We start from the raw sequence: 23,090 nt of genomic DNA on the forward strand, positions 1-23,090 counted from the left end.
TCAACAAAACATTATTTGTTTAACTCAATACAGTGTTGCATAAATATTGCTGAAATCTAAATCAATAAACAAGACACTCTTTCTACTTTCTACATAACTAATCTGACAAATCAAACCCATTCACCAGCAACACTCCATAATACAATATTCATTTCTACAGTATTCTACATAACACCAAGTTCTTATAAAACCAAATAAACTATAAGCTATTTATTGGTCACTATATATTCCTGAACATCAAATTTCCTATTATCGCCATAAAAAATAAAATATCAAAGCTTGTTTTAAAAGGAAACTAATGTCATCAAATAAATTTGTTTCTCATTTCTTTTACTTTTTCAAGGGGCATAATTCCTTCATTACAGCAAATATGACCAAACACATATAAAGAACATGGTTACCATTAGTTATCATTTCAATGCCATTTGGTGACAAAATAAAGTTTATTCTATCTTCCAATAACATTTTCGCAAGCATAAACTAAAACAAGAGTGCACACACTGAAATGTCTCGCCTTCTTTACTAATCATTGATATTATGTTGATACTCCTAAATATAAAGCTTTATTTAGGTCAAGGTCAGTTGAACCATATATATGCCAGGCAGACATGTACATCTAACAATGCTTCCATACAACAAATATAGTTGACCTATTGCTTATAGTTTAAGAAAATAGACCAAAGCACAAAAACTTAACACTGAGCAATGAACCGTGAAAACCAGGTCAAGGTCAAATAAAACCTGCACGACTGACATATAGATCATAAAATATTTCCATACACCAAATATAGTTGACCTATGACATATAGTATTAGTTAAAAAGACCAAAACTCAAAAACTTAACTTTGACCACTGAACCATGAAAATGAGGTCAAGGTCAGATGACATCTGCCCGCTAGACATGTACACCATACAATCATTCCATACAACAAATATAGTAAACCTATTGCATAAAGTATGAGAAAAACAGACCTAAACACAAAAACTTAACTATAACCACTGAATCATGAAAATGAAGTCAAGGTCAGATGACATCTGCCCGCTAGACATGTACACCTTACAATCATTCCATACAACAAATATAGTAAACCTATTGCATAAAGTATGAGAAAAACAGACCAAAAAACAAAAACTTAACTATAACCACTGAACCATGAAAATGAGGTCAAGGTCAGATGACACCTGCCAGTTGGACATGTACACCTTACAGTCCTTCCATAAACCGAATATACTAGACCTATTGCTTATAGTATCTGAGATATGGACTTGACCACCAAAACTTAACCTTGTTCACTGATCCATGAAATGAGGTCGAGGTCAAGTGAAAACTGTCTGACAGGCATGACGACCTTCCAAGGTACGCACATACTAAATATAGTTATCCTATTACTTACAGTAAGAGAGAATTTAACATTACAAAAAATCTGAACTTTTTTTTCAAGTGGTCACTGAACCATGAAAATGAGGTCAAGGACAATGGACATGTGACTGACGGAAACTTCGCCGCCGGATCACTATCCCTATGTCGAGCTTTCTGCAACAAAAGTTGCAGGCTCGACAAAAACTGTGATTTATAAATAATATTGCATGTTGAAAATACAAACATGCTTTTTTTTATATAGTTTTAAACTCTTTTTACTTCTTTTGTGATACTCTCAGAATAATCTGATTTCAAGTTACAATATTCCTTGTACCAGTTAGATTCAATTCAAACTGGGTTAAATCAAATTTACACTTGCCTCTAGCTATCCCTAATATGACTACAAAATGTAGGACAAAATATTTACAGGACAATCTTGAAAAATATTTTATAGTTTGAAATTCCAAGACCCCAAATTTGCAATCTTGAAGTTGAGCTCTGCATAATCAGGTACAAAGATGTTTAACCTTGTTTATCCCAGTAAAAATTAAAGTTTTTTATCCTCTCTCTCTGTCTAGTCACTCCAGTCAAGACTTAGGTTGTAATATGTGTCTCCAGTTTGTAAAGCTGAAGGGGAAATAATTCCATGATTCAATTGAAAAAAGACATAATACTACAAGGGTGTAAGTGTCCAAGTGGTCATGGTTCTTCCAAAGATTGCTTTGTTTTATCACAACAACAATATCTGACTGACTAAATTTATAAATTCAAAAAATGGGAACTGGAATTTGTTATAGGTTCAAAGTTACTGGTTAAATCCAAACTGTATAGTACTAAAATTAGACATTCTTTGTAATTGTTTATGTCCTTACATAATTAGAAACAAAACATTCATATTCTTAAATATTACTGTGCTGTATTTCAATCTCAGAAAATATATATAGGAAATTATTTTGAGTTGCACAATTCTATTAATTACAAGGTGAAAACATTCCATCTACATGTTGTTATAGGTAAAGTGAAATGCTCAAGTTGTATTCACAGAGGATTTCAATAGAAAAAAAGGGTGTGGTATCTACAGGGATACACAAAATACATACAACTGAGGAAATTTAACTGTAAGATATAATTGGATGTTAAATAGATAAATCCTCTTTTCTATATTACTGAAATAAATATTCTCATTCATCAAGATAATTTTTATTTTATCTTGGAATTTAATTTAAGATTATTTTGGGCATCTTGATTTATATTGAAATTAGGTTGGATAAAGGAATGGGGCACACATAATTTTTATAATCAGTTCCTGATTCTTTGGTATTAGATTCAGCAAAAAATAATTTTTATTTTGGATTGTCAAAATACAGGGAAAAAATTATGTGTTTACAGAGTCAGATTCTTATATTATACAAGTCCCTACCAGAAGTTTGCCATTTTCTATGTGTTTGGTTGTATAATAAACAGATATTTTACGTTCTTTGTTAGTTTTAATGTATTCTGTTACGAATTTGTTACATTTCAGCCATAGTGGATACTTATGATGGAAATTCAGATGACAAAAGTCTTTGAATTAATATTGTTTGAAAAAAAAAGTTCCAAGATCTATACCTTCATTTGGCCTAACAAACTGTCAGAGGAAAATATAAAAGAACGAAGACAATCTTGTTGATCTACAAATGAAAAGTGAAATGAATTTTTCAAATTTTGTGGCTTCAATTTTATAGAATTTATAGAAGAATATTAATAAGTTATGATTAGCTTTGATATACATTTATATAGGCCATGTTTACCTGGTCCTGCCTCGTCTGACGAGGGAGACTGGTTAATTTTCCGTAATGATTTACGACGTCTACGTTTATTTCTAGCCCTTTCAGCCTCACTATCACTAGCCTGTTTGCTCTGACCTTTTCCAGCACTGTTTGCTTTAGGACTTGCTGAAACGTTCTTCCTTCTCATGTACATGTATCTTTTTCTTCTTTTTGATGAATCACTAGAACAAAATATTTCCATTTTACACATAAGGAAGATACAAATATTAATCAGTATTTTGTCAGAAACAATTAATTAATGAATACAGAAATCAGGACATTTCAATAACACAGAACACAGTGTCATAAGAAGAAAATATACATGCAGCTTAATTAGAAAAATATATAAATTTTGTCTTACATATTAATCAGCATTTTGTCAGAAACAATTAACTTTTGGATACAAAAATCAGGACATTTCAATAACACAGAACACAGTGTCATAAGAAGAAAAAATACATGCAGCTCAATTAGAAAAATACAAATTTTGAGAAATTATTTCTCATATTAACCAAGAGAAATTTAACGATAACACTCTGCTATGATTATAACTGTTAGGTTTCCCCCCCCCCCCCAAAAAAAAACCAAAAATACAATAACTTCTACAATAATCAATGATATAAAACATAATATCAGGGCTAGATTAATGAATTTCAATATACATATTATTTCAATTTTGGGATCTCAAAATGCAACCTGTGTATTGTGGAACTTCACCTGAGGTATTTTACTTTACCTGTTGTCTCCAGGACCATTCCCATGCATGTATTCTGATGGTGGTATAGGACCTGTGTATTGTGGAACTTCCCCAGGGAATTTGGGTGATGTGATATCGGCTGTAAGAACTTCTGCACTGGCTTTCCTGACTGGATATTGTTGAACAACATGTTTAGATGTAGTCACTCGTGATCCTCCAGTCCTTGTTGATATTTCATCCTTAGAAGATGATGTCAATTGAACAAACTGACGACCTGTAGGGAGAGGAATTCTAGTAGGTGGACCGGACTTCTTATTGGCAATGGCAAGCTGGAACAGAGAAATCAAATAGTTGTACAAATCTAGTATAATTGTTCCCAATGTTTAAGGGCTAGCTTTAAAACTTAAAATCAAGCATTTTCACAATCTATAGTGGGTATATGTCCCACTGACAATTATACATCTTTTTTGGAATTCAAAGTAGAAATTTATACTGGAAAATTTAGATTTCTAAATGGTAGCAAGCTTATGTATTCATTCAAACTAAAATTAACAATTTCAAGACAAATGAAGGGGCAGGATTCAGTCATTAGCATTGTTGTTTTTAGTGATTCATGTGAATCTAATGAATCAAGCACATTCTAACTAATATTTACAGTTAGTTCTTGTGCTGCTTAACCACTGTATGTAGTAAAGCTGATGGTTCACAAATACTTTTTACCCCAACTTCCATTTTTGTGTTTCTATTTCAGCCTATAAGTTAGTGTTAGTTGTTTATTGCTGTCTGCAATATTTGTTTTTAGAATAAATCATGCCAATGTGTTTTCTTGCTCTAATCAATGTTAAAGGCCATACATTGCCTTATAGTTATTTACATCATAATACATTGGTTTCTCGGGAATAGTTGTCTCATGGATAATCATACCCATCTCACTACTTATTCTTCTATTAAACTTATTTCTAATAGACTGACAGAAAAAGCAACTACATGTTCCCCCAAAAAGTCTTATAAAAGTTGTGCTCCATACCAGATTGACATTCTTTAACTCTGATAATTCCTCCTTATTTTTACCATCTGATGACCGTGGAGTTTTATAATCAGAAGTCATCATCGTGAACTGGACAGGCCCACTTTGCATCCCAGAGCTAGTGGACCCATTGTGGTGAGACCTTGATGATAATGGCATAGGTCCACCTTGAACCCCGGAGGAACCATTATGGTTGGACCTTGATGACACTGGTGTGTAATTGCTTGGTGCACTTTGAATTCCTGAACTTCCTGATCCATTATTCTGTGACCGTGACGACACAGGTGTGTTGATGTTAGGGGGCACTGGTCTCTTTCTTTGTTGTGATCGTAATGCAGCTGTAAAATAAACATGATTAACAAAGTCTCTCATAAAACAATTAATCAATTTTAAAAAGATTTGATTATTAAATATACAACTAAAAACTTATAACAGTACAGAAAATCAAAAACAGAATAATTTTTGATTTTTATACAAAAGAGGAAAAAGTATCAAAATTAATAAATTTATTTTACTGCATGTATATATTTTTAAACATCATTTGCTCATACATTCTAAAGATGTATTTTTTTGTAGTCCTGTCATGTAATGTTGTCATTTTAGTGTTATATTTAACATTGCCATAAAAGCATGAGGTTTGGCTAGCAGCAAAACCAGGTTCAGCCCACCATTTCTTTAAAATGTCCTGTACCAAGTGAGGAAAATGGCCGTTGTTATTTTATAGTTCATTTCTCTGTGTTGTATTTTTTTTTTTTTGTTGTACTTCAGTGTTTCTGTTGTTTCGTTATTTTTCTCTTTTAGTTGATGTGTTAACCTCAGCTTTAGTTTGTAACCTGGATTTGTGACTTTCAAGTGTTTACCTCAGTTTTAGTTTGTAACCTGGATTTGTGACTTTCGAACAGCAGTATACTACTGTTGCCTTTATTTACAAATAGGAAAAATCAAGCCATTTACATTAATAAAGGTTTCATCATTTTAGCACCATCGCATCCAAGGAAGGCAATATGTTTTTTTTCTCAAAAATATGACCATTTTTTGTTTAAGACTGCTATACATGCCGACATATAATCCGCATCTTTTGATTTGGACAGAAATGAGACTTTTTATTTATCATATAAAAATTAAAATACCACTGAATACTACTCTCCACAAAAACCTGAATGGTCTAAACCCAGTTTTACAACCAAACCTTTGATTTGTATGACAGTTATTCCTAACTTTATGTATGCAGCTTAAAACATGTAAAACTCCTTGTGATTTTTTTTCTGTGTCCCAATTGGTCAGGGGAGAGCATCTTGTACTTCTGGCATATTTACCTTCTCTGACAGGACCAAGTTCTCGTCTTTGATTGGGTAAGGAATCTTTACGTTGATACTTTGGTGGGGCACTACTACTACTTTCGTTCCCCGAGAATCGTGAGAATCGACTATTTTGATTGGAATCCGTACTGTTTTGTCTGCTTACTCTACTGTTAGTCTGGCTTGTTGAACTATTACTACTGTAAATTGACAGAACACAATATTAACACATATGTCTTTTGACAGAACACAATATTAACACATATGTCTTTTGACAGAACACAATATTAACACATATTATATGTCTATTCACAGAACACAATATTAACACATATGTCAATTCACAGAACACAATATTAACACATATGTCTATTCACAGAACACAATATTAACACATATGTCTATTCACAGAACACAATATTAACACATATGTCTATTCACAGAACACAATATTATTAATATGTAAATATAAAATCACTTTTTTCCTGAAGGATATAAACAGAATCTTCCCTAAATTCATTCAATCTCATTTGTTCAGTGACATACATGTCTATTTTCTGTACATTTGTGTTTGTAGATTGCTGACCTACTTAATTCATTAACCTCATTCAAAATGTTTTTTTTTTTAATTCAATGTAATCAGATGTAATCATGATTACTTTGCAAATGTAATCATCAATTTAATCAGATACTTACAGAAATGATGTAATCATTAATTTAATTTAATCATACAAATGACAAAGTAATTGTAATTTAATCAATTACATTGAAAGTAATTGGACCCATCTCTGGACCTACATAGCTTTTAAAAAAAAAATCTGAAATGCCTCAGTTAATTGTCATAGTTGTATATACTTGTAATCTTATTTTTGTGATTTGATTTTATCATAATCTCTTATTCATAGGCTTACATTAATATTCCATTTTTCTATTCCTTGAATGAAAAACTTCTTTGCAGATTTATTGTTTAAGAAATTTCATCTTTATAAATAATTATTTCCACTTAAAAGCCATAATGTATACGATGCTGAAACATGTAAATAACTAATGATGAAAGCATGGTAATGAACATTGAACAGAGTTTTGTATTACAACAAAAAGGACGAGAAAAAAACACTATAAATCAGAAGTAATAAGCTGTTTCTTTTTTCACAATAAATTCAAGTAATTAAGAATAACACAGCTCAATTTTATAATTTTCTGTATTTAAATCAAACTTACTTGTTTCTAATGAATGATCTCTGTGGATTCCTTGGTATCCGAGGTCCCCCTCTCATGCTACGTAAATATCTTTTGACGCTATCTCTGACTCCTGATAAACTGTTGTGTTCTGATTGGCTGATTCTAGACCAAGGATTATGGTCTACATAATCTAAGGCTGCTACTGCTAAGGCTTTTCCTACCTATATAATAGTTATATATAATCATTACAAACTTTTACTAGGAGTAACAATCTAAATTATTATTCATTTTTTTTCCTTTGTTCTTTCATCATGAATTGGTAATTCTGAATAATGCATATATATCAATAGGATCTTATAAGGTCATCCAACTTAGATTTAAATTTTGGAACATTATTAATTATGAAGATACCAGCCTTAAAATTTAATAAACAAGACGTGCATTTCTGTTTACAAATGACTCAAAGACATTGGAATAAAAAAGACAAAATAAAGTATGAAGTTGAAGAGCATTGGAAACTAAAAATTCAGAAAGGTTTTCCAATAACTAATAGGATTCATTAAATTCAGAAAAGTTTTCCAATAACTAATAGGATTCATCAAATTCAGAAAAGTTTTCCAATAACTAATAGGATTCATCAATTTCAGAAAAGTTTTCCAATAACTAATAGGATTCATCAAATTCAGAAAAGTTTTCCAATAATTGACATGACTGATAGGATTCATAAAATTCAGAAGTTGTGTGAAATTATAAATTGCATAAAAATCATAAATGAGCATTGATTTTGTATTTGCATTGTATCATAGATCAAATATATTCAATCAGTGTATGTACGTCACTAATGTTTATGTCTTTTGATTGTTATTTTATAGTGTGTCTTTTCATGTTGAGATGTTACACAGATAAGGGTGAAGGTTTGGTACCATCAAAACTCAATGGCTGCAATTGTTTGCACCTGTCCTCAGTCAGGAATCTGATGTTCAGTAGTTGTAGTTATCGTTTGTTGATGTGGTTCAAACGTGTTTATTTGTTTTTTTTTTATCTATAATAAAGGTTAGACCATTGGTTTTCCCATTTAAATGGTTTTACACTAGTAATTTTTGGGGCCCTTTGTAGCTTGCTAATCAGTGTGGCTCTTCCCTCATCACCATGGGCTTGAGGTATTGGATGATTTGAGTAAACCTACCTCTTCAAAATGAGCTTGTGTATATTTGGGTGGGAATCCTGCCATTGGAGGGGGTGTGGCTCTTCCCTCATCACCATGAGCTGGTGGTACTGGATTCACCATTCTACCGGTGTTATAGTTACACTCCAGAGTATAACTGAAAAGTAAATCATCTCTATAATGTGGAATCTGAGCATGTCAACCATATTTGACACAATACATAATAAACAGTTAAAGATTGTCATCTGCTTAATGTGAAAAAAGGTGCATACTGTTGACTCTTAAATAAATATCAATTTATGTTATCTTAAAATAAATAAGTAATATTAATCAAAGTGCTTGAAAGCACTGAACGGTAAAGATTGCTTAAATTTATCAGTGGGAAGTAACATTTAATATTTCATTGGTTGTTGATTATCAACTAGTCTAGACAAAGAAAGATAACTCTGATTTTTAAAGATGAGGTTAACAATGACATAATTTATATTTCTAGAACAGATATTAGATTCCTGCACCTTGCTTGGTAAAAGTTGTATATGTAATTTCAAATTTAAAAGTGAAACATCATTTAGTGCCTTCAATATCTGAACATATTTATATTACATAAATAAATTTCTGGAAATGTTCATCGATGTATAGAATGTTATGATCAATGCACTATATTTTGTGCATGAAAAAAGGTAGTGATCAGACTTGGAACATTTAGATATCAAGTCGGTCCCATAAGGTTTTGAACTTATCTGTCAATAATGTCAATAGCTATATGTACAGATGTTTATTGTCACATGACCCTGCCTTGTGTATATATTGACGCAGGATTCTTATAATTACCTGTGTATAATACCAATAGATTCGCATATCACCACATTAATCTTACCTGTAAATAATGCCAATAGATTTGTATATCGCCACATGATTCTTACCTGTGTATAATACCAATAGATTTGTATATAGCCACATGAGTCTTACCTGTGTATAATGCCAATAGATTTGTATATAGCCACATGAGTCCTACCTGTGTATAATGCAGAGATCTCCATGGATGAAAATTGAACGATGGAGGAACTTTCACTATTACAAACCGTGTCAAAGTTGTACAGTCTAGCGCAATCGGAAGTATTTTATCCCTCCATACAAGGAATGGTGATCATGCTAATTCATTGCTTATTTAAATTATATTTATTTGAATTTTCATTATAGAATTAGAAGTATCAATATTTTCATTTATTGTCGTTTTTAACCATTCAAATGCCAAGTCTTCATGGTCCCCCTTTAGTCGAGAATGACCAAAAAGCTGTCATGAAGGTCTCCATGTAGATTTCTTGTTTTTTTGGTAATTGTTATGGGGGTAAAAAATCATATAATGTGGAGCTTATTTTTCATGGACACTGTCAAATTCAGAACCCATTACCGGTATGGCTGATTTCAGCAACAACAAAACGATTCGTACGGGTTATGTAAAAGGTTAAAGAGATTTGTAAAGCAAACTTTAACAAATGAAAAGGTTTTTAATGACTTTATCTGGCAAATTGATGCTGTGCAACATGTATCTTTCGAGTCTGAATAGAAACCGGAAACGCGGATGTATCAATTTGATTGTAATATACGAAATGAATTCGGAATTACGATACGATATTTCTTTACAGAAAATATTTAAAGTTTTTACTTTTAAACTTTTAAAGTAATTCTAAATTATCGTTACAGCAGTACTCGAGTTATTTGCGATGAAATAATATTTACTATTTTGCGTCTTATTTTGTACTTCTTAAAAAAGGGGGATGCTGATTGCGTAAGTCAAAACAAAGCATGTGTTCGACTTGTTAAAATGTTTTCTTTGTAACTGGATTATTAATTAATTTATTTAATATAAATTATCATAATCTTTTGCTAAAACTTAGTTGATTATTTCGACAAATGAATCGTTTATCCTCAGATAGTATTCTCGTGTCTGGTTCGTTGATCTACCTGTACAAGCTCAGGTACAAGTGATTAGCGATCTTAATCCGTAGATTCCTCAGGCGTTAGAACTGTATTGGATTATAACATAAAAAGCCTAAGGGTTATGCAATTACATGCATTTGATTATAATTGATAAAAAAATGGCGTTTGGCTACAAAAAACGATGAAGTCTTGAACGATGGCGAAAGACATTTAACGATGGCGCAAGAGAATTTAACGATGGCGCGAGTCATTTGATGATGGCGCATGACATTTGATGAGATCCCTGATAATGCCAATAGATTTGTATATAGCCACATGAGTCTTACCTGTGTATAATGCCAATAGATTTGTATATAGCTACATGAGTCTTACCTGTGTATAATACCAATAGATTTGTATATAGCCACATGATTCTTACCTGTGTATAATACCAATAGATTTGTATATAGCCACATGATTCTTACCTGTGTATAATACCAATAGATTTGTATATCGCCACATGAGTCTTACCTGTGTATAATACCAATAGATTTGTATATCGCCACATGAGTCATACCTGTGTATAATACCAATAGATTTGTATATAGCCACCTGATTATTACCTGTGTATAATTCCAATAGATTTGTATATAGCCACATGATTCTTACCTGTGTATAATACCAATAGATTTGTATATAGCCACATGAGTCTTACCTGTGTATAATTCCAATAGATTTGTATATCGCCACATGAGTCTTACCTGTGTATAATACCAATAGATTTGTATATCGCCACATGAGTCATACCTGTGTATAATACTAATAGATTTGTATATTGCCACCTGATTATTACCTGTGTATAATTCCAATAGATTTGTATATTGCCACTCGACCACTTCCTTCCTTGGACATACCGTCCCTTTTATCTTTGGTATACATATTCTTTTCAGTAAAATTACAGCCAGTGAAATCAAAATGGGCAGTGTTCATAGATATCAACTTAGGATATAACATATTTTCTACCTGTAATAAATCAGTAAGCATAGTGATACAATGTTCAGAGCAACAGATAAAGCTAGATATTTGTGTGATGATGCAATAACAACAACACAAACCCAATTCATTGATTTAATTTCCACATTCACAAACCCATGTCATTCAACATGTTCAATGGGATATGCTATTGTATGACAAAACTAAGGATTCTCAACACTCAAGTCATTCATTTTGCCATTGTCATTTAGGTTATTAATTGTTGCATAATTCATCCATTTTTTTATTTTAGGGTATGTTTGTTTGTTCTAAAATTAGAGTGTCCAATCAAATATCTGTTCAATCACTCAGGATTGGGATTTCAGTTTGAAATTTTCAATTGCTAGCCTCTTGCTGAACTTTTGAATACCCAATCAACACTAGGCAACCAGTAAAAATTATTTTTTTTCTACCACAAGAGGTAAAAAATAGCATATAGTCACCTGTTTTTGAAAAAGTATTTATATATCTCTATGTTATAGATATATATATGGTATTTAAATGGGTAAATTTGTTTTGACAAGTGACTGTGGAATTGAAGCACCATTATTGCCCCTGTCCTGAAGCCTATCAAATAATCTGACAATAAACATACGTTCTGAAGCACAGAGATATGCACGACATATTATCAATTCCCTATAGCTAGTAGAGAAAGCATCACAATCAGTTTGTGAATAACATCTAGTTACGTCATGTATATAATGCTAATGGTTAAAAACTTGGTTTGAATATGAATAACCTTACCTGAGTATCTTCTACTTCAAAATAATTTCCATAAATAAAGCATCCTCTTTTAGAAGCATGTCCATGTAAATCCACATAAAATGCAATTCCACTATGATGTGGAGGAATATCTTTTAAACGTGGATCACTTAAATGCGGACAATTATTATTTCCAAATGAATATTCGGCTCTAAAATCATCATCTTCCGAACCTTCATTACCCAGATGTTCATCGTTATTATCCTCAATGTCAGAATCCAGTAATCCAACACTCATTGACATCATACTCATTTTCCCACGACAATCATCAGACATGTTTAACTCAGATAATCTAAGTCGTAACTCACTATCTATTTTTCTTTCCCCTTTGTTACTCATCACACTACTACAGGATGATGATAAGTGTATACTATCTGCACCATTAAAGTCGTTTTGTGTCAGAGTATCACCACGAGATAACGTAGAAAAATCTAAAGGTTCTACTGATACCTTAGCTGGTATTAATCCTCCATCATGAACTTCACTGGACGTTACCCACGAATTCTCTTTTGGTTGTAACGAGTATATATCAACATTTCCTTTTCTGACAGGTTTTTCTGATTTAGTTATTTTATTAGCACCATATTTCAGCGTCACACCAGTGGTTTTATTATTGTTCTTGTTTATCTCCCCTCCACCGTCATGCTGCGGCAGCGGAGGTTTAGATTTTGGGGGAGGTTCAGGACTAGAATTTAATACAAAGCCTCCTGGAAATTTAATGCTTAGATTGAGATTATCATCCTCTGGGACAACACGATTTCTGACATGATGATAAGCTAAAACACTTTTTGATGCATAAATTGTGGGATGAAGACTAAAACTAGGATCAAGATAAAGACGATTTAGATTAACTCCCCTTTGATCAGTTCTGTAGTGACCCCTCTGAACTCCGTCAGGATTCAGAAGAGGAATAAGTTTGAACACATAGTCTCTTCTCAACATTTTGGCACGTGGATCATTTTCTCGTAAAATGAATTCTAGAAATCCATTGAATACAAAACTTGCAGGAGTTTCTCCAGGGTGAACTCTACTAGTTAACATGTAAACCTAAAAATAGAAATCAATAATAGAACTTCTCCAGGGAGAACTCTATTAGTTAACATATAAACCTAAATATAGAAATCAATAATAGAATTTCTCCAGGGTGAACTCTACTAGATAACTGGTAAACCTTTAAATAAAAATAAACAATGGAGTTTTGTGAGAATGCAACTGCTACATGTACTAGTTTTATTTTTTTTAAAACCCAATAACAGAAATATTTGTTTTTATATTTTTTTATTATGACGGCCTTTAACATATTTAAGTGAATATTTAATAAAAGGAAAGAATAACATATCTGATTCAATTGAAACTTTTTTCAGCTGAAAGATAAGAAATTGAATATCATGTCTTCCATATGGTAGGGGTAAATCACTTAGTCTCTGATGAAACAGACAACATAATGTTCCAAGTAAAGACTATAGTCAATGGAACTGTATCTTGTCACCTGTTTATATGAATAAAAAATTCACAGTACTATGGTTCTAAAAGTTACTTTAAAATGTTTGATTACCTTGTTGAATAAATGAGTAAGAAAATACTTAACATACTATCTAGAGCTTTTCTGGTTAATTTGGACAGGTGCCTGAAGGCTTGAGACCACAATTAATGGTGCAACAAGAGGCAGTCAGATCTACAGCAAACCAGATTTATTCATATTTATTCGTGTCCTGGCATTTTTCAATATCACAAGAACCATAACTGATGAACGGTGAAAGTGAAAATCTTCAATATCAGACTTGACCTCGATTTTTTATTATATTAAAATTTTAAAACTAATAAAAGCTTTGGTTGAACGGTTCATGAGTAGACAACATTCGGCTGCCACCCAACCACATGGCTACCCGGCAAACCAACCACCTGGCCACCCACAGTACATCCCCAAATCAATAACCAACATTTTTGTCACAAAAATCAGGTTACAAAGGTAATATTTATAGTTTTTAGAACATCTCTTGACTTGTCCGTAACAGTATGGATGTGTATTGGCTAAATTTTTAAATATGCCGGAGTGCAATGTTACTGAATGTTGAATATATTTTTTGACTAGAACTGTACTTTATACACACAAAAGATTTGACAAAAAGACTTTAATGAGACAAAACATAATAAAGAACTAATAGAGGAATTTGATTGTGGGTTGTGGCCTGAATACAAAATTGAAAATATCAATCACAAACTTACCCGTTTACCCCTAAACTTTTTACATCTTTTAGTTTCCTTGTCAGGAAATAAGTTTTCATCAAACCTTGGTTCTTCTTCGTCCATTATTCCCTTACACGAAGATATGGTTATTAGTTCTATGCGTAGCTTGTCTAGTGAATAACATATGGCCTCTCGATGGTAGTACAAAGCATCTGGATTGCTGCAAAATTTTAAAAAATCTATTATTTTGTGAACTAAAATACTTTTTGTAATTCTTACAAAAATAAGGAGATGTGGCATGATTGTCAACAAAATAACTCTCAATCAGAGACCAAAAGACATAGATGTTACTATTGGTCACTGTGCAGCCTTCAGCAATGAGCAATACACATACAGCATTGCTAGCTATAAAAGTTCCTACCTGTGTTTTTTGCAATTAGATTTTTTACAATGCAGTGTACTATGTTCTTTTAATTTTAAGATAAACTTCCTGTCCAACTTAAGATTTTACAAGTTCACTTAACTAGGCCAAAATAAAAAGATTGTATGTTTGCCCAAATGCGACGGACCCAAAATAAACCCGCCGACTCAAATTCTTTTTTTGACGTTTTTTTGAAGAATTTTTTTTTTCAGATTTTTTTTGGGTCCGCTCCGTCATCGTACAAAACTTAATGTTTGTCGTCTTTGCGTTTGAAAGTAACTGTGAATAAGATTAAAAGAAAGCGTATAAAAGACGCAGTTAATCGATATTCGATGTTCTTTGTTTTTATCTTCTGATTTAACGAACGTAAAGTAAAACATGTGAAGTGGCACAGTTTTTTTAACGCTGTAGTTGTCTGTACTACCAAACCCTTACCTATATGCTCAATGTTTATTTTATCGTGTTATCAGGTAGATTTGTTCAAAACCATGTGCAATCGAATATTTTCAATGTTATTCTGACAGGAAATGGATCCGGAAGTTGCGAATTTACAATCTTGCAAGAAGATTTAGTTTTTACTGAATAAAAAGGAATTATTTCTTGATAAATTGTTGTCTTTAATTATAATCTTTCTTTATCATGTAAATTAGATGCCCTTTTATTCAAATAGTTCAAATTTACAAGTCTCATTAGACAAGATCAGTACGTTGCTGTTTGGGAGAATTTGATAAAACTATAATTGTTCACAGAATCAGAAATATAAACTTAACTGAATGTAACTCCCTCTGAATAATTTATTGCAATATAAATCCCTTTTGACAAGAGAAATCTGACTTTTGACAGAAATATTTTTTTCACATGTGCAAAAGTAAAAACATGTTATGGACGCCATATTGGATTTTTATACAAATTTGTGAGGAAGCCTCTAGAACCATGACCTAAAAATAAATAGTCTTCAGAAAACGTTAACTTTATGCAATTATATTTTATCAATAAAAAATGATTATTTTCAAAAATTTAAACTTGATTTTTTAAAGAAATAAAGTTATAACAAATACGTTTTTAGTTTGGAGATTCTACAGCACATGCTTTGATCTATTTATAGCCAAATTAGTTTACCTGTGTGATAATGTAAATACAAATTTGTTTTCAAAACATAAAAAAGACACAAACTAAGGATGGTAGATAATAATTCATATAAATATTTTAGGACATTTAATCTATTTTAATAGAAATAGGATTTAAAAACTGCAAACAAATTTAATCATTACATAATCAGCTGATATTTTTTTTACACAAACATCGTGTTGATGGCACTGTTGAAAATCACTTCATAAATCCACCAGCCCTTTTACACAGCTAGCAATTGTCAGTGTTATAAACATCTCAGGATACAAATCATATAATAGACTAATTTATTTATAGAGGTTTTAAATTCATGGCTTTTGGTTTTCTCTACAAAGGTTTGACGGAAAAAAATATGTACTGTTTTAAGATCTTTTAATATTTTCATGCAAATTCTGATAAAAGTAAAAAAAAAAAAAAAGAATTTGCCTACCTACCTACCCACACCCACACCCAGTCATCATGGGTCGGGTTTGGGCAAACTGAAATATTTTTAATTGTGGCCCTACTCATTGGTACCGGGTGGAATAAACATTTTACAAGTACCTGTTAAAATTAGCATTTTACTGGTAAAAAAAATGTACCTGTTATAATTAATATTTTACTGGTATCTGTTAGAGTTAATATGTTACTGGTACCTGTTAGAGTTAATATGTTACTGGTACCTGTTAGAGTTAATATTTTACTGGTACCTGTTAGAGGTAATATTTGACTGGTACCTGTTAGAGTTAATATTTTACTCATACCCGTAGTCAGGGGAGTTCGGACGACCCCCCTTTGAAAACAAATAATGACTGTTAAAGTCAACATTCTGTTCAAATTGTGACTGTTAAAGTAGAGTTTTTGAGGCCAAATAACCACCCTTTGGAAATTCCTGGCTACGGGCCTGTTAATGGTACCTGTTAGAGTTTATATTTTACTGGTACCTGTTAGAGTTTATATTTTTGCAGGCAGCATATTTCCTGTCCAATTCATTTAACTTTTCACAACATTCTGTATAAGACCATGGATAACAGAAGGCAAAATAAGTAATTGCTCCTTTAACATCTGGAAACCTGAAGGTGAAGGACAGAATGAACTGCCCATCTACAGTCTGAAAAAAAAATTAATTAAAAACTGTAGACATAATGCATTTTCATGTCAACACAATTTAAAAATCTATATGTAAATTTATGAAACATAAATCAAATATATCAGGAAAAGTACAAAATATGTGTCCATGATGTAAAACATTCGTATATAACATAGAATGATGGTCTGCAAAATGTTTTCAAAACAATCAGCAAAGGTGGACACATACACTGTACACACATGACACATAGCATTTGTTATTGAAAATACATGAAATAACCAATTAATTAATTCTTTTGAAAGAAAACTAGAGGCTATGTCGCTCACCTTGGTCTATGTGCATATTAAACAATGGACACAGATAAATTCATGAGAAAATTGTGTTTTGGTGATCATGATGTGTTTGTAAATCTTACTTTACTAAACATTCTTCTTGCTACAATTATCTCTATCTATAACGAACTTGGCCCAGTAATTACAGTGGAAAATATCTTCTAAAAATTTACAAAAATTGTTAAAAAATGACTATAAAGGGCAATAACTCCTTATCAACGAACCATTTCGGTTATGTTGACTTATTTGTAAATCTTACTTTGCTGAACATTATTGCTATTTACAGTTTATCTCCATCTATAATAATATTCAAGAAAATAACCAAAAACAGCAAAATTTCCTTAAAATTACCATTTCAGGGGCAGCAACCCAACAACAGAATGTCCGATTCATCTGAAAATTTCAGGGCAGATAGATCTTGACCTGATGAACAATTTTACCCCATGTCAGATTTGCTCTAAATGCTTTGGTTTTTGAGTTATAAGCCAAAAACTGCATTTTACCCCTATGTTCTATTTTTAGCCATGGCGGCCATCTTGGTTGGTTGGCCGGGTCACCGGACACATTTTTTAAACTAGATACCCCAATGATGATTATGGCTAAGTTTGGTTAAATTTAGCCCAGTAGTTTCAGAGAAGATTTTGTAAAAGAATACTAAAATTTTACGAAAAATGGGTAAAAATTGACTATAAAGGGCAATAACTCCTCAATGGGTCAACTGACAATTTTGGTCATGTTGACTTATTTGTAGATCTTACTTTGCTGAACATTATTGCTGTTTACAGTTTATCTCTATCTGTAACAATATTCAAGATAATAACCAAAAAATGCAAAATTTCCTTAAAATTACAAATTCTGGGGCAGCAACCCAACAACAGGTTGTCTGTTTTGTCTGAAAATTTCAGGGCAGATAGATTTTGACCTGATAAACAATTTAACCCATGTCAGATTTGCTCTAAATGCTTTGGTTTCAGAGATATAAGCCAAAATCTACATTTCGCCCCTATGTACTATTTTTAGCCATGGCAGCCATCTCGGTTGGTTGGCCTGGTCACCAGATGCATTTTTAAAACTAGATAACCAAATGATGATTGTGGCCAAGTTTTGTTAAATTTGGCCCAGTAGTTTCAGAGGAGAAGATTTTGTAAAAGAATACTAAAATTTTATGAAAAATGGTTAAAAATTGACTATAAAGAGCAATAACTCCTTTATGAGTCAAATGACAATTTTGGTCATGTTGACTTATTTTTAGATCTTACTTTGCTGAACATTATTGCTGTTTACAGTTTATCTCCATCTATAATAATATTCAAGATAATAAGCAAAAAAACGCCAAAATTTCCTTATAATTACTAATTCAGGGGCAGCAACCCAACAACAGGTTGTCCAATTTGTCTGAAAATTTCAGGGCAGATATAGATCCTGACATAATAGATTACTAACCCCATGTCAGATTTGCTTTAAATGCTTTGGTTGTTGAGTTATAAGCCAAAAACTGCATTTTACCCCTATGTTCTATTTTTAGCCACGGCAGCCATCTTGGTTGGTTGGCCGGGTCACTGGACACATTTTTAAAACTATATACCCCAATGATGATTGTGGCCAAGTTTGGTTTAATTTGGCCCAGTAGTTTCAGAGGAGAAGATTTTTGTAAACGTTAACGACGACGGACGACAACCACAGACACCAACGGACGCTGGACGCAAAGTGATGGGAAAAGCTCACTCGGCCCTTCAGGCCAGGTAAGCTAAAACGTAATTTTATCTATCAGAACATGAGAGTCAACTTAGTGTTAACCTACCTCAAATGATGGTCTATCCCTTAGTCTTTCCCATCGTGGACGTCCTGGCAGAGTTTTAGTGAATGGTGTATGACCCTGGCTGTACAGTTTACCCTGTCTGTTAAGGTTCATTATATTGATTTTGATAACTCTGTTTGGACTCCATCCTCGTATTCCGAAGTAGAACCAGGATCTATACAATATTGAAGATGATATTTCAGAAAACAATGATAAAACTAAGACGTGTGGCTGTATTGTTCACATAACATTCTTGCCATTATTTTTGAAAATTTGTTCATTATTAATTGGAACATACAAAAAACAACTCCAACTTCAAAACTCCATTTAATGCAATATTATCCGAAGTAAAACATTTTTATTGGTATGACGTAATGTTTTGAAATGACGTTAATGTATTAAAAGCATTCAAGGAATTTTGCTTAATTTTATTTTGTTTTGTACATTTTATAAGCTGTTAATGCATTAATTCTTTTTATTATGCATTAGAATAAGAATAAAGGCTCTACATTTTTTTTAATTGCAATTTATAACCCAACGAAATTGGCATAGAATTTGCTCATAGGTTACGAATATGCGGATTTACGTGGAAGGTCTATTGTAACAGTCTCTGAATCTGCGCTGAGTAAAGAGATATCGAGAATTTTTTCATGGTGTTGTTTACAAAGCGAAAGAAGTTATGATATTAGAATGAAAGTTAATGCATTGGTGTGGCTAATCAGCGCTTCCAAATCAACAACACTATGTAAGTACAAAGTACATCATGTACTACATATAGTAGGACGACTGAAAGCAGTCAGGAGTTGTATTATATAAATATTTATATTTGTTGTTGCATCACCTACTTTTTATTTGTCATAATTCTAACCCTTACAAAATTTACCTATTTCCATTTTCAAATTCTGTCCCTCCACAATCTGGTTTGGTCCAAACATTGTATTCATAGTCTGGCTTCACCTCTGGGTAATAACTGGCTGTAAAAAGCAGTTTTAAAACATTTTATAGTTTGACCTTTTTATATAATTTATGCATGGTAGTACATAGAAAAGACAGAATCTTTCAGTTCAAAAGTCTAAGAAAAAATGAGCGAAAAAAGAAGAAAAAACACATTGAAATTACATAATATATTAAAATTTATAAGAATGTATATAATCTATTCATTGCTATTTGAGTGTTAATGTCAATGAATGTCTTCAGGAAATTATTACGTAACATAAACATGATAAAATCTGACATTTCTTTACAAATGATTTTATTCAAACCACTAGTTTAAAGCTCTCCTTTCAAGTTTTAAAGTATATATTCATGTTACATGGTTAAAAGGTCTCTTACTTTCATAAAACTAAGTTTGGGTGATACACTAAAATTCTATAGTTTATTCTTTTATGTACAAAATGTACAAGTAAACTGAAAATTTTGCTTTGTTTTCCACATGATTTCTATTATTTAATGTTTGATTTGTTTTCCACCTGATTTCTATTATTTAATGTTTGCTTTGTTTTCCACCTGATTTCTATTATTTAATGTTTGCTTTGTTTTCCACCTGATTTCTATTATTTAATGTTTGCTTTGTTTTCCACCTGATTTCTATTATTTAATGTTTGCTTTGTTTTCCACCTGATTTCTATTATTTAATGTTTGATTTGTTTTCCACCTGATTTCTATTATTTAATGTTTGCTTTGTTTTCCACCTGATTTCTATTTTTAATCTTTAACAACTTACGTGCATCCTCCTCTTCATCCCGGCTCACTTTCTCAACTTTAGTCAAATTTCCAGAGTCAAACTTTGATGTAAAAAGGAGGTTTCCCACTCTAAATTCCATAATTCTTAACTCTCATCTCCTTAACCAAACATTCCTGATCAAAATAAAAATAGTTTGATAAAAGTTTTTTATTCAAACAAACAAGCAAGCAAAGTAGATAAATATTTGAAGCTTAAAATTTTTTAAAGTCAATAAAATAATTATTTATTTGTCTCTATACGTAGAAAGTCAAGAAATTATGTACTTATCTATCATGTATATATATACTATAACAACTTTCTAACGATGAACATTCTAGGAAAGTTCAATGAGAGAAGCTTTTGTTGAGTTGACACACCACCGTATTATACCACTGGCCCAGGTTAGGGGAGGGTTGAGCACTTAAAAACACTTTTAACCCTAACACATTCTTTACTTGCCTGTCCCAAGTTAGGAGCCTGTAGTTCAGTGGTTGTTGTTGTGGTTCATGTCTATCATATTTGTTTATCGTTAATTGATTTTTTATAAATTAGAGGTTAAGTTTTTCACCATTGCATTGTTTCATTTTTTTTATGTTGGGGCCTTTTATCACCGACCATATGGTGTAGGTTATTCTCATTATTGAAGGCCATACAGTTTCCTTCAATTTAGGTATTGACATGATTGACGTAAACATTCAGAATATTTTTTCAAGACAACAATTTTCAGTGTTTTTAAATAGCACCATGGAAATTAACATAGCTCTGGTTTTCCCCAAAAAATGAAGCACCATGATGACCCCTATATACTTTCTATAATAAAATCATACAAGATAGCAACATGGAAGAAAACTATACATGTAGCACCAGCGTAACACATGTAGTGCTTTTTAGTCCTAGGGAGAACACTGCCAGTTTGCATTCTGAAGCAGCCAGAAGTATACATGTACCATCAACTATAGGGACATAGAAATGTTTTGAGTTTCTAGGAATTAAGAAAAAAGATTCACCCAGGTGTATGTTTCTGTATTTTATCATGTTTATCATTTGGTCTGACCGTAATTATCTTATGTTCTCACATCCGACTGGTAACGTTTATCTCCCTGTTAAAGACAATATGATTATGGTTGACATACTTGGATGGCCTGGAAAGTTATGTAGATAATTTATATAGATTTAAAAGATATCAAGTATCAGCGGTGAAGGGTCTCGCTAATTAGCGACAAGCGTCAAAAATCAATTTAGTGTCAAGAAGACTATTAAGGTGGTACCCAACACTTTCACTGAAATTAATTTGGCTCGTTTAATATCCATAAAACTTTGTCAAAGTATTTCAGGGCTCACGCTACCAGGCGACTTGGGCGAAGAAGTCGCCTTCCCGACCGTCACTTCGCTTTCCCCGACCCCCAAAAGCGAAAACAAGTCGCCCTGTTCTTGACGATAGTCGCTTTCAGTCGCTTCCGTCATCGGACATTTTCAATTTTTACCAAGTTGATGAAACATCAATTTTTTACTGATAATTAAAGAAATTCAGACATAAACGATTCATTATCTTTAGAAAAGAGGTTGAAGCATTGTCTTCGCAGTATGTAGCAGGTTTTTTGATAAAAATACAACTTTTTATCACTTCGTTCATCTCCGCAAGTTCCGGTGCTTGTTACTCGAAAACGTACATCAACCTAAATTTCGGCGGCAAAATAAGTTTGTTACTTAATTTAAACGTGACAAAAGTTGCCTCCAGTAAATGTTTAATCCATTTATTGCATTAAAACCGTCATGTTCCTTTCCAAAAAACTTGTCAAACATCGTTTATTTTTGTAAATTTTCTTGCATTCATCCGCCATTGACCGATTTCTAAACTACAGATCTGAACCGGACCAGCTATGACCGAAATCCGTACTTTTACAATAATTACTACGGACGCACGGATGGAACAGCTGACAGAAGAATATTGATCCCAAAGGGGAAAATTATGCATTCCACACGCATTAAGAGACTTTTGGTTACATCTAATTGATTGGTGTATATAATTCCCTATATTTTTTATGGATTGTTTCAAACTATTGATTAAAGTTGCTGAACTCTGAGACTATTATACTAATATCAATATATTATGGCCCAGCTTAATAACTTTTATACTTTTTTTTATGAGAAACACTGAATTTCATACACAAGATAATTTTT

At 32.2% G+C, this 23,090-nt stretch overlaps 1 protein-coding gene across 10 annotated transcripts in view; it reads right to left on the reverse strand.

Moving 5' to 3' along the window:
- LOC143059706 (cytosolic carboxypeptidase-like protein 5) overlaps positions 1-23,090 on the reverse strand; it is a 33,961-nt gene that overhangs the window by 8,562 nt on the left and 2,309 nt on the right. For 9 of the 10 annotated variants that reach the window (XM_076233320.1, XM_076233313.1, XM_076233292.1 and 6 more), the window contains exons 2-14: positions 20,910-21,043; positions 20,070-20,160; positions 19,190-19,361; positions 16,911-17,077; positions 14,478-14,658; positions 12,234-13,298; positions 11,311-11,480; positions 8,555-8,694; positions 7,412-7,589; positions 6,209-6,390; positions 4,893-5,230; positions 3,905-4,194; positions 3,151-3,350 (exon numbers count right to left, since the gene is read on the reverse strand). In XM_076233320.1, coding sequence (XP_076089435.1) covers positions 3,151-3,350; positions 3,905-4,194; positions 4,893-5,230; positions 6,209-6,390; positions 7,412-7,589; positions 8,555-8,694; positions 11,311-11,480; positions 12,234-13,298; positions 14,478-14,658; positions 16,911-17,077; positions 19,190-19,361; positions 20,070-20,160; positions 20,910-21,009 — 3,274 coding nt within the window. In that variant the 5' untranslated portion in view covers positions 21,010-21,043. Of the gene's footprint in view, positions 1-2,460; positions 2,477-3,150; positions 3,351-3,904; positions 4,195-4,892; positions 5,231-6,208; positions 6,391-7,411; positions 7,590-8,554; positions 8,695-11,310; positions 11,481-12,233; positions 13,299-14,477; positions 14,659-16,910; positions 17,078-19,189; positions 19,362-20,069; positions 20,161-20,909; positions 21,044-23,090 lie in introns of all 10 variants that reach the window. The other variant, XM_076233275.1, reaches the window with a different exon arrangement.

The sequence above is a fragment of the Mytilus galloprovincialis genome, chromosome 1 (genome assembly GCF_965363235.1).
Source record: "Mytilus galloprovincialis chromosome 1, xbMytGall1.hap1.1, whole genome shotgun sequence".
Lineage (NCBI taxonomy): Eukaryota > Metazoa > Mollusca > Bivalvia > Mytilida > Mytilidae > Mytilus > Mytilus galloprovincialis.